This window comes from Urocampus carinirostris, chromosome 11 (genome assembly GCF_059441175.1).
Source record: "Urocampus carinirostris isolate Australia breed hairy pipefish chromosome 11, RoL_Ucar_1.0, whole genome shotgun sequence".
Lineage (NCBI taxonomy): Eukaryota > Metazoa > Chordata > Actinopteri > Syngnathiformes > Syngnathidae > Urocampus > Urocampus carinirostris.
In genome coordinates, this window is record NC_142359.1 from 1,330,131 (window position 1) to 1,343,420 (window position 13,290).

A 13,290-nucleotide genomic window follows, 5' to 3' on the forward strand; every position below is an offset into this window, starting at 1 on the left:
GGATAGAGAGATAGATAGAGAGGGATAGAGAGATAGACAGAGAGAGAGATAGAGAAATAGACAGAGAGAGAGAGATACATAGAGATAGATAGATAGAGAGGGATAGAGAGATAAACAGAGATAGAGAGATAGAGAAATAGACAGAGAGAGAGATGGATAGAGAGATAGTGTGATAGGGAGAGAGAGAGAGAGAGAGACAGACAGAAAAAGATAGAAAGAGACAGAGAGAAAGACAGAGATCGAAAGTGATAGATAGATAGATAGATAGATAGATAGATAGATAGATAGATTTCTATCTATCTATCTATCTATCTGGCTCCTTTTTAGTTTTTTTACCTGCTTATTTTTGTAGCTAATTATTAAGCTACTTTTGAGTTATCTAACAAACCATTTCGATAAGACGCTTTTTTATAAATGCATATGAAAGTGGCTAGCTTGACGCTTGAAAAAGGTTGGAGAGCCCTGATTCAGAATGTTCAAAGTGGCATCTTTAAGACGACTTTGAGCCCGTCAAGGTCGCGGATCGGGCTCACCTGGAAAGTAGCGAGCCAATCCGGTGGCCGAGCCGAAAACCTGCCAAAGGAGGGTCGGGTCTTCCTCTTTGTTTCTCCGGAAAACATCCTCCAGGGCTTCTGTCCAGTTGAGCTCGTTCAAAATGATGGTGGCTGAAAAAAAAACACTTCTGGTAAGTTGACGCGTACGATAAGGTTTTCTGCGTTACGCCAGTGGTCAGCAATCACCGGACCAGAGACCGATTCCGAACCGAGGCTCATTGGGTACCAGGCAGCATAGAAATCAAGAATATAAAATGTTTCCTTATTTTGTAAACCCCTAACGTTCCTGTAAAATTGGCCTCATATCCCGTCCAAGACGTAGCCCAAGGGTGTCCAAACTTTTCAGAAAGCGGGCCAGATTTTGTCAAGTGAAAATGTACGAGGGCCGATTATTCAGCCTGGTATTCTTTGAACAGTTTTCAATAAATTCATCCTCAGCGAATATATTTCCGTACTCGGCCTCGCAGCTCTCCTTTGTAGCATTTTCATTTGACTCGCGGGTCCCATCAAAAAGCGCAGCGGTGCCGTTAAAACAGCTTCCATTTGCTCCCTCTTTTCACAGTGTTTGTTTACAATGAGGTTTTCGTAGCGCGTTCGGGCTGGCAGTGCCTCTTGAAATTACTTTTTTTTTTTTTTGAAACGGTCTCTCGGCAAATTAGGATTTGTTTCGGATTTGGGTGAAAAAACGACCCGAATGTTCTCGCAGTTTTCTTTTTTATTTCCACATGTTGTAAATGGGGTGGGCTTATATTCTCACAGAAAGTCAAATTTATTACCGACATGAAAAACTAAAGATTGTGTTTTACACCTTTTTCTAAAAGTCAAAGTGTTTCTCAAAGTAGCCATTCAGAGACGGCCAGTGCACAACTCGATCACCATTTTACTATGGACCACTTTTTAGACATTGCTAAAGAGTTGTAAATGTTTGACGTCTCTTTCCTGAAGTCAATGATTGTGCACACGTGCGACAGACAGACAGATAGATACATAGATAGATAGATACTTTATTCATCCTGTAGGAAAATTAACACTTTCAGCAGTATCCTTTTGTTGTTTATTAACAGATGAACAGGATGGCCTCAAGGTGCTGTGTTGTAGTTTAGCCACAGCGGAGTGGATGACGTCACACGCTAGGCCAAAAGTTAGACGTCCCTGCGGCAGATGGAAATCTTTGTGCCCGGTGTTACACCACTTCGTGTTCACGTAGATAGCGAGTCTGCCACCTCTCTGCTTCCCGCAGGCTTTTGTGTCTCTGTCTGCCCTAACAGCGCTGAATCCGGGTAGCTCCACGTTAGCGTCCGGGATGCTAGACTTGAGCCACGTTTCCGTAAAACACTGCGAACTGCACTCCCTGTACGCTTTGATGTTTTTCACCAGCTATTTGCTTCTCTTAGATAGTTAAGGCGAGAAGACTTTTTGAACCAGAAAAGAACTCAAAGGGTTGACGTTATATTACGGTATTTGTGCATCGGGATGGAAAGCAAACCCGAAATTGACTTTCTCATATTTGTGGCAAAGTGAGTCGGGCTCCGCGGAGGCCTTTCGTAATAATATCTTTGATGGACAGCTAATAAAGGAAATGGAATCGGGCTCTGCGTTTACACAACAAGCGGCGGCGGCGGGAGCCTATAAATTGCGTGGCAATATCATTCATTCCCCTCCTAGCCTTCAACTTCTCTCCATGGGGAATACCACGCCTCTCCACTAGGTGGCCCCGAAGTTAGCCCCGGATTCTCTGATTTGGACAGATTCTCTGATTTGGACGGATCAAGGGTGGGCAAACCACAGCCCGCATGAGGCCAGGACAAAATGTCATGATTACTGATGTGACTCCGCTGTGCCTGCAACTTTGGCGCCAACTGCTGCGGGTTTCGATTGGCTCCCGATCAGTACTTGTTCCTAGTCCTGTCTCTTCTATTCTGAAAATACCTCACCGGTGCTGGTCATTGTGATTTTCTAGTATTTTTTTTTTTGTGGTTGACTGAGTCGATTTAACCCTACTTCCTACTTCTCTCTTGTTTTCTCTTTCTTTCTCTTTTTCTTTTGCTCTCTCTCTCTCTCTCTCTCTCTCTCTCTCACTCTCTCATTCTCACTCTTTTTCTCTCTCACTCTTCCTCTTTTTCTCTCTCTCCATGTCTTTTCCTCTTCAATCTCGTGACCTTAGAACTGTGCTGCACAAGCGCTAACCACTGGACCACCGTGCTGCCCTGGAAGTCCCACACTCAGGTACCCAAATGATTCGGCCCTTCTCTCAACGTGTCACCCCCAGAAGACGTCCCAAAACGCGGACCCAAACGCAGCTGCCGGCACAAACGACAGCGAGGCCGAGAAAATCTATTCCGGCGCTACGGGCCGCGCCGCGAGGAGGCGTCTAGTTGACGCGGCGGCGGTATCGCGGCGCGTCGGCCTCGACCTGACAGGTGCCACACAGCGTCGGCGCAAACGGGAATCAAACGAGGGGCTCGGAGAGCCGCGGGGGCCGCCGAGGACCTCCCTGAGCGCCGCGTGTCGGCGCCGATCTGGCTAATGAACGGCGAGGGCGCGGGACGAGCGACGTGCCGGGAACGTGACACGCAAAGGCGGCAATTCCTGGCGCGAGAGCGAAGATGGATCCGTGTCGCAAAGAGAGAACACGAAATGCCATCCGGAGCGATATACGCAATTGTTCAAAAATTCCGGGTCACTGGCAATGTTCCCTGTCATTTTCCACAGGTTTGACCATTCACACAAAGTCGGTGAACAACGCTTGAAACAACAGTGAGCCACCATAATCCCAAGTGTGGCAACTAAATCATGATCAAACATGTCCAAAACTTGACATCAAGATACCTTTTGCTGAATTTCCAGCAATGCAAAATGATTTTTCTCTTTCGAATGAATTGACTCATGTACTATTGCCTACAAACGTCATTTGTTTTTACAATTCTTTCACGAGATATCCATTTCTTTTTTTTCCTGGTATCTTTTGTCGCATAATACTAACATTTTTGGGGGCTTTTTGAGTCGGTTGCACGATACACAACTGTATTTAATGACATTTTTAGTGGAAGTATAAGTATAATTGGAAATTGAATGCAACACAAACATTTTCTTCTTTTTCCCTGTTTTTTTTTTTTTATTCCTTTAAAAAAGATCTCATTGTGTTTATTTTTTCCTAACTAACTTTTTTTGTCTCTCATCTCATCTCATCTCATTAGCTGCACCGCTTATCCTTATTAGGGTCGCCGGGGGGGCTGGAGCCCATCCCAGCCATCTCCGGGCAGTGGGCAGAGGACACCCTGAACTGGTTGCCAACCAATCGCTTTTTTTGTTTTTTTCTCTATTTTTTTTTTACTTTGTTTCTTTTTTTCCTGGCTTTTTCTGAATTTTTCCTTCTTTTTTCTCTTCATTTTGTTTCTTTTTTTCTCAGCTTTTCACTACTTTTTCATTTGGATATTTTTTATTTTTTGTTCTATTACCCCTTCCTTGAAGTCATTTTGTACATAATTTTACATAATATTTGGTCATATAGGGATGAAAGAAGCAAAAACAACCCTAAGAGCCTTTTAGGACCCGAAAGAGCCAATTCCTTTCAGTGATCCGAGCCGAAGCAGCCGGTTCTCGAAAAACTCTACTGACTTGACTCAACTTCGTTCGACTTCGACCTTGACTTCAAAATAGCGCATTTAGGACACGACGTCAGGGGAACCCGTGTATTTTCACCTTCATGCGCTGTAACTTTGACTTAATTCGCTTCTTGACGAGCAATTTCGAGGCCTGATTTTTGTGAGCTGGCTAGATTTTCTTGTGGGCAAAAAAAGCTCCGGGCAGTTCGCAATTGCGCACACACGCAGCTTAGATGAAACATTACGCTGGATAGATTTTCTTGTGCGCTGAGTATGTGCGGGCAGCTGAGAGGGAACATTGGTCACCGGACTATTTCGTACCTGTCAACCTGTACGATTTTGCCATACAAAGTAGGTTTATTATGCATTCATAGACATATACGACATACAAGAAAATCTGTACAGAAAAACTTAAATTTGTCAATGATGGCTACCATCCGGTATACACCGATTATCAACAAACGGCAAATCAATCGAGTCAAACGAGTTCGCCGCGGTAGCCTCTATCTTTGTACCGTTTTTTTCTTTGCAAACGAATCGAGCGGTTTGATGCTACTGTGCGCATGCGTCTGCCGGGGATTTCCCATCGTGCATCATTCCGTGGTAGTTGTGTAGTGAAAGGAAGTCCGTCTCTTTTTAGAGAACCGGCTTTTTCGGCTCAACTCATTCAAGAGAGCCGGCTCGCCAACGGCTCACTTGCTTTGATGCATTCTATTACGAATGATGATGTTGTATAAAGAAGTTAAGAAAAAAAGGAAGTATAAAAAAAAAAAAGAAAAACGACAGGTTTGTGGTTATCCCTTGAATCAGTATATTACCAACAATAATTAAATGCAGAAAATGAATTCATAATTTGAATAAGAAAATGTCTGCGATTGGCTGGCAACCAGTTCAGGGTGTCCCCTGCCTAATGCCCGATGATTGCTGGGATGGGCTCCAGCACCCCCGCGACCCTACTGAGGATAAGCGGTGCAGCTGATGAGATGAGATGAATAAGAAAATGTATTATTCTACTTCATTCTATTTGCACGTATTATTTTTTTTCCTTACATAGATCCGACAGTGCTCGTTTTCAGCCAATCAGGACGCGAGGCGGACGACAGCCCGGCCCCTTTTGTATCCCGTACAGGGCACGGCATGCTAGCGCTTTCGCAATCGACTAAGTGTTTTATTTCGACGAGGCCTCTTTTCAATCGCTTATTTGCAGTTTTTTTATTTGGTTACGAGCAGTTCCTTTGAGTATATCACCGCGCCCTCGTTAGCATACCTCGTTAGCATATGACAAAAAGAAATACGAGCCGAGGTGGCGTTCTGTCATTCGAGTAGAAATGGTAAATTATGGGATGGATAGGATATGCAATTCCTGATGCAATTCCTCGCCGGAGACTCGGAACAAATGGAAATGACACCACTCGTTTCATGAATTTGATATACTTAGCCATACTTAACATATTGTGCAGAAGTCGGGGGAAATAATTACAAAAGTTGACTCCAGCCCCTTTTTAGAATAGAATAGAATAGAATAGAATAGACCTATATTGTCATTGTTACAAAATGGGTTAACATATTGTGACAACGAGATTGGGCATGACACTCCAGTTTCACACGTTCACAGTGAGGTAAAAAACCCAAGAAGATAAAGGAACAGAGAAGATAGGGTTATAAAACAAGGAGGATAAGGTTATAGTTATAATTTGCACAAAATTTACCCAAGAAATGTCGGCATATAGGGCAGCACGGCGACGCAGTGGTTAGCGCTTGTGCGGCACAGTTCATGTCATGGGAACCTGTCGTGGGTTCAAATCCAGCTCCAGACTTCCTGTGCGGAGTTTGTATGTTCTCCCCGTGCTTACGCGGGTTTCCTCCGGGCACTCCGGTTTCCTCCCACGTTCCAAAAACATGCATTTCAGGTGAATTGGCCGGTCCAGATTGTCCCTAGGTGTGAATGAGTTGTCTGTCCCTGTGTGCCCTGCGATTGGCTGGCAACCAGTTCAGGGTGTCCCCTATTCTATTCTAGCATCTTTGGACACCTCAATGCCATGAATAGAACACTGTATATAATTGAGAACCTTTACATCATCTCCACGGACAGACTGAGGAAATCATTTCCTCCTCATGCCATGAGGCTCTTGAACTCCACCCGGGGGAGTAAAAGCCCACATGAAACCCCACCCCCACATTTGCATATTACCCTATTACAGTGAGTATTTTATGTAGCACTATTTAAATACTCTATAGCAACACGTTATATTGGGTGTTTTTGTATTCTATATCTTTTATTTTATTATTTTATTTTTCAAGACAAGGATACTGCTGGAAGTGGGAATTTTCCCACGGGGATGAATAACGTATCTATCCATCTATATCTATCTATCTAATGTCTTTTGAGATCAAATTTGCATGATAAGGAAGAAATGATACGGCTACGCAGAGAGGAATAGCCGCCCTATTTGCTCTGCCTGTAATACATAGATACCCTAACTTTGGTGGGCGGGGCATATGGCTCTCTCTCTCCGATCTTTTAATGAATAGTCGTGACTAAAAAGGACGATGAATCAAACACAACGATGGCAAAAAGGACGAGAGGGGCAAAACTTGTAAAAAATAAATGATAAAATTCCCGACAAGGACAGCGGTCAGGTGGAGACAAAGTCATCGTAAATCCGGTTAGTGGACTTTTTCGTGAGGTTGTTGCCGCGGAAACGCCTTAGCGGCGTTCATGACAAGGTGATGGGAAGGAAGAAGGCAGTTTATCAAACAATTGAAACCCTACCCCAAAAAATGACAAATACGAGAATGAAAAATAATATGCAAGGGAGATATGCGAAATGATCAAATTCTCACAAAAAAAGACTGCGATCCAAACTTCTAAAAACAGAAAAGACATGAAAATGTCCTTCAAATTCTCAATAAAGGCGCAGACTCTGTACACGTCTTTTGGTTGTTGACTTTGACGACTAAAATAAAGTTGCTATCTTGCTGCTAGCACATTTTTTGAGCTATTGGGCTCCTCCCATTTCTAAACTGACATGAATTCTGCCAAACACAAAAAGGTCTCTATAGGTGTTGGGTAATTATTCAAGTATTTTATTTCATGTTTTTTGCGTGTCTAAATTTTTTGAAATAAAGTTGTCAACGTTTTTTTTTTTTTTTTTTTTTTGCATTTTATCATTTCATTGTAACACTCAAGAAGTCGTATTTGTATTTTCTTTTGTATTGTTTCGCATTTTCAGGGAGTTTGTGTTGCTATTCCACTTTAAACCCGTCCAATGTGTAAAAATCGAAAAGTGTTTTGTGTTTTTTTTTTTAAAATGATGTCAATTTGTGAATATTTTAATTTATTTCATGAGTTTTTCAGGCATTCTTCCAAAATATGAAATGAATAATTACAAAACAATATTTCATTAATAGTGATAATATAATCATTAAAAAAAAACAAATCTGGGAGCCATTTGAGAGCCAAGCAAAAAAGAGACGGTTTTCTAACTAGAGCTGTCCTCTTGGGTGCGGTGATGCTGAACATGGCAAGGCCATAATGACAAGCCACCAGAGCAAGCGTGTTGGCGTCATTTTCAAGCTCCCCCCCTTTTTTTCTTCATTTATTGCGTGGTCTAAAGTCAGAATGCCGAGAAACATGGACATGGCAACAATTTTCAAGCCTTTTTCAACACTGAACTTGAAAACACAACATTAAAATGCAAGCATTTTTAAGGATTTCGAGCACCCGTACGAACCCTGTCAATACGAACATAGGGAGGAAAGACTTACAGCCCTCGTATATATCCGTTGGGATGTGGACGGCCGTGGTGTTATAGGAGACCAGGCGCTGGAAGTCGGGGTCCACGTGGAAATCCTCAGGAACGTAGCGGTTCTTCTTCTCCGTCTGATTGAGCTGTACAAAAACACCCCGAGGAGAAATCCCTGAGCATTTTCTGCCACCATTTTTTTTTCTCAACTGGTGGGTCTCTCTCCCCTCTCGCTTGCCTTTGCCTTTTTTGGTCACTCACTTCCTGGTTCTCATGTCCCCTCCCACACCTGGGGTCACGTGTACTGATTACTCTCTAATACTCTGTTTTCAGGGTTCTGTGCTAGTTTCTTGCCTCTTTTGTCAGATTCCATGCTCGTTTTCTTCCAGTGTACCAAACCCTTGCTTCCTTTCCTGACCACGAGTACCACTTGCCGAAGTGAGTTTACCAGACCACCGAACCCCTCGCCTGCCTCTTGGACCACGACTGCTGCCTCAGGTGATCTAGATACTGTTGCCCTGATACCTGATTCCCTGTGTGTAAAAACCCTTCCTGGAATAAAATTGATTATCTGTGTTTATGCATTGTGCTTCTACACCAGCCTAAGTGGCCAGGACACAATGATATTCCTTTGTGCATTCTCAGTTTTTTGCCTTTTTTCAGTTTTATTTGTATATTTTCTGTTTGGTTAATGTTGCTTGAGCTTTTTTTTAATGCTGTCCTTCCTACTTCGGGTGAGGGAAGACGTGGTCTTTAAATATTGAATGTCAAACATGTTTTGGGAGCTTCTATGCTCCATTACATGTATTCAGAATATTTTCACTGTCATTGTCAAAAAAAAAAAAAAAAAATTAAACTTCGTTTGGAGCGTCCAATTATTTAATAATTAAAATGAACTATGAAATCCACAAAATCAATATCCATAAAACCCAAGAGCCATAAATTAGACAATGTTACCACTTAAAGTGCGGTCATGGTAGCAGAACAACTTAACAGCAGCATAAGTCATTGTTACAGTGTAATCGTGTCTCATGGTCATCGTGATTCACGAGGGGAGAAGGGAGGAGAAAGCGGTGAGTAATGATGATATACGGCCAAACTTGTCAAAGCTGCCTTACCAACCTTACTGGACTCACACCAGTTGGCATAGAGGGAGAACTGAGGACGAAATTGTAACGGTGCTACGCAAACTACTCAGAGCACCTGGAGCTAAGAAACCCCTTTGAACCTAAAGTTCGGCTTTGATCACCAACCCACTGTTCAAATTCCAGTCCAAACTTCATCAACTGGGACTCAACACTGCCTGGTGCAATTGGAAGGTGGATTTCCTGACAAGGCGCACAGAAAGGATCAAAGTGGGGACAGACACCAGCAACATTAGTAGTCGTCAATGCCGGAGTTCCCCAAGGTTGTGTTCTAAGTCCTCTACTCCCTGTCAACCCATGACTGCCTTGCCTTCTCTACAGCTAACCTCATCATCAAGTGTGGTGACAATACCACAGTGCTCTTTATAGTCTCTGTTTTAATAGTCTGTAGATGTCATGATTACTAATGTAACTCAGCTGTGCCCGCTCTTTTGGCGCCAACTGCCGCGGGTTCTGACTGGCTCCAGATCAGTATTTGAACCTAGTACTGTCTGTCCCCTTTTGTCAGTCCGTCTGCGAACCTCAGTGAACACTAGGCAAGCCTTTTTCGACCCTGACTCCCACCTGTCCCGTTTTTTGCTCCCGTCTATCCCCGGATACGACCTGTTTTTCATCCTGACCACGTCTGCTCTCCCGTTTCGGCTTCTGACCTCTTTTTGTCCCCGACTACGTCTTCTACCCTTTTCTAGCTTACGACTCGCTTCCGACCACGGTTTTGCTCTCCTGTCCCGGCTACCGACCCGTTTTTTCCGTCCCTGACTCCGCCATCGCTCTCCACATAAAATCCGGAGCACAATCGGAGTACCAGAGCGACTTCAAACACCAGATCCCTGCCCTTTGTCTTCCTTCCAATAAAAACTTGTGAGAAACGCAACGCAAGTGGGTTCTGTCTCCGTTCTGGTCTTGACAGTAGAGCCCTTTGAGACTTCTTGTGATAAAAAGTGTCACAAATCAATGGGAATTGCCTTGAGAGGTGCGCCATGATTGTTATCAAGCTCCTTTACACGGATCCATTTATTGGCGGCATAGTTGTGTAAAACCTCGGAAAAGGGTAATGGCTAATAATCCATTTTTAAATGCTAATCTAAAGATCACCACCTGATGCTATGAATGATACAATATGAATGATTTTTTATGACATTGTCAAAGTAAATATGAGGCGCCCGCAGACCTAAATGTGAGACAGAGGACAGTATTTGGTTCCGTCAGTCGGATACAAAACGACAGAAGTGCGCTGAAGGTGCGTTCCCCGCGTTCCCGACGCCGTCCGGAAGCCCGACTCGGCTTATCGGAAACGACGGATGACGTCCGAAGCCACGGGGGGGGACGACCCCGTACGCGCTCCGTGCGGGAAAACGAGCTCAAGTTCTGCTAAAACTCGTTTCAATGTTGTACTCACGTCGTCTTTGGCGTTGTAGTAGACGATTTTCTCCGGCTGGGAAACAAAGACAGAAATCTGCCATCAAACACAATAGTAATATTGACCAATTCAATGCAAAAAAATTGTATGCATATCAGTGTTCTGGTTTGGTCCTAGACGCATGATTTTTGCTGGGGACGCATCGTCTCAAATCATCTTGCGTCCGTCCCCAGGACGCAACTTTTTGGACACAAATTGTCATTACTACCTGATACTTTTTTTTTTAAACAAAGATTTACCGCACTCCAAACTTTTCATCAGGCAGATCCGCCATTGTTGTTTGGGTCTCGCGGTTCGAGTTTTCGTCCGCACGCCGATCTCGAGTTGTGTAGTGAAAAGTCCGTCTCTTTTCAGAGAAGCGGCTTTTTCGGCTCAACCCATTCAAGAGAGTCGGCACTCCAACGGCTCACTCGCTTTGATGCATTATATGACGAATGATGATGTTGTATAAAGAAGTTAAGAAACAAAAGGACGTATAAAAGGAGAAAATGAAAAAAAGACAGGTTTGCGGTTATCCCTTTAATCTGTATATTACCAACAATAATTTGATGCAGAAATTTGATGATTAAAACTGAATGAATATATAGATTTTTATTATATATTTGTCACTGATTTAAAATTTCAACCTCGATAACACTAAATTTTAGGGAGCCATAGATCTCTGTTGGGACCAATGTTCCCTGTCATTTTCCAGGGGTTTGACCATTCACACAAAGTCGGTGAGCAACGCTTGAAACAACAGTGAGCCACCGTAATCCCAAGTGTGGCAAGATAATTAATTATCAAACATGTCCAAAACTTGACATTTTGCTGAGTTTTTGGCAATGCAAAATTATTTTTCTCTTTTGAATGAATTGACTCATGTACGATGGCCTACAAACGTCGTTTGTTCTTACAATTATTTCACAAGATATCCATTTCTTTTTATTTCCTGATATAGTTTGTCGCATAATATTAACATTTTAGGGGGCTTATTGAGTCGGTTGTAAGTGGAAGTACAATGTTGGCAACACGATTCACTTGATATATTTGGAAATGATTTGAATACAACAAACTTTTTCTTCTTTTTTCTGTGTTTTTTTCCACTTTTTTTTTTAAATTCCTTTAAAAAAAATCTCATTGTGTTTATTTATTCCTAGCTGTTATTTTTTCTTTTTGTTCTCTATTTACTTTTTTTTTCCTTTGTTTCTTTCTTTTCTTTTTTTTCTGGCTTTTTTTCTGAATTTTTTCCTCCTTTTTTCTCTTCTTTTTTTTTTTTTCCAGCTTTTCACTACTTTTTCATTTTGGTATTTTTTTCTTTTTTGTTCTATCCCCCCTTTCTTTAAGTCATTTTGTGCATCATTATACATAATATTTGGTCATATAGGGATGAAAGAAGCGAAAACGACCTGAAGAGCCGTTTAGGAGCCGAGCCGACGAAGCCGGTTCTCGAAAAACTCTACTGACTTTACTCAACTTCGTTCTCCTTTGACCTTGACTTCAAAATACCACATTTCGAACACGAAATTTAAAAAAAACGTGTATTTTTTCCTTTCATGCACTGTAACTTTGACTTAATCCTCTTCTTAATTAGCAATTTGGAGCCCTGATTTTTGTGAGCTGGCTAGATTTTCTTGTGCCCGGAAAAGCTCTGGGTAGTGCGCAATTACGCACACACGCAGCTTAGAGGGAACATTGATTGGAAGTGCAGTTGCCTATTTCTACTTGACCAGTGTTTAAGATTGTGAAAGTTTTATTTCTTTATTTGACACTGTACTGTTAAACACACTTTATTTTGTTGAATTGTTAGAATAGTTACTATATATTGTTTTACTGTTGACTTCTCTTGCGAACACGATACTTGGAGAGCAGTATAATTTGTCTACTTGACCAGTTGTCTCATGTTGTGTTTGATTATTTTTATTTGACACTGCAGTGTTAAACACACTTTATATTGTTGAAATGTTTACTTTAGTCGTGTGAAAATACTTGAAGTACAGTAGCATATGTCTACTCGAGTAGTCGTTTGTCTAGAGATTGTGATTTATTCTGTAGAATTAAACTCACTTTATATTGATTTACAGTTGATGACCAAATACTTGAAGTACAGTAGCATACGTTTACTTGACCAGTTGTCTAAGGTTGTGAGAGTTGATTGAACTTACTCTCAATTATTACCACTGGTTTTTTTTATTTTATTGTTAACTGTTTCCTATTGTTTTAGTTTGTTTTAAACATTATAATATTCTTATTTGACAGTAAAATCTATTTTCTTATTCTTTTTTGGATAATTGATAGTTTTAGTATTATTATTTTTCTGATTTCTTTTGAAGACCAGTACTATTGTCATGATTTTCTTTATTTTTAACTTGTTTTGTGGCGTTCCGTTGTTCATTTCGGGAGTCCGATAAATAAAATATATTTCGTAGAAGTGACTCCAGATTCACGTTAGTTCGCTCCTCATGCTTCACTTATTTGAAAACGAATAAATAATAAACTTACCTCACTGTTGACTTGCCATTCGTGAAATTTTTGGAGGATTTCCGCTTCTGTTGCGAGCCTCTAAAAAACAAAACAAAAAACAGACTCCATTGACGGGATATAATGACATCATTCCACTCAAATTAAAGGGGCAGTGTGTATTACTTGACCACCACTCAAAACGACAAAACGCAGCAGTTCGCTTTGTTGTGGATTAACTGTAAGTCAGGCCTGTTGTGTGCAGACATCTGGCAGGATGTTATGAGATAATGTTGATACAAGAAGTCACAAAATGTTGACTGAGCAAAGTCGGGGCCAGAAAAAACACCTTAGATTCCGAGAAAAACATCGCATGATCTT

General features: G+C 41.8%; 1 protein-coding gene across 1 annotated transcript in view; it reads right to left on the minus strand.

Moving 5' to 3' along the window:
* LOC148356142 (voltage-dependent calcium channel subunit alpha-2/delta-1-like) overlaps window positions 1-13,290 on the minus strand; it is a 122,264-nt gene that overhangs the window by 77,826 nt on the left and 31,148 nt on the right. The window contains exons 4-7 of the mRNA XM_088346849.1: window positions 12,952-13,011; window positions 10,450-10,485; window positions 7,928-8,051; window positions 534-665 (exon numbers count right to left, since the gene is read on the minus strand). Coding sequence (XP_088202975.1) covers window positions 534-665; window positions 7,928-8,051; window positions 10,450-10,485; window positions 12,952-13,011 — 352 coding nt within the window. The remainder of the gene's footprint in view (window positions 1-533; window positions 666-7,927; window positions 8,052-10,449; window positions 10,486-12,951; window positions 13,012-13,290) is intronic.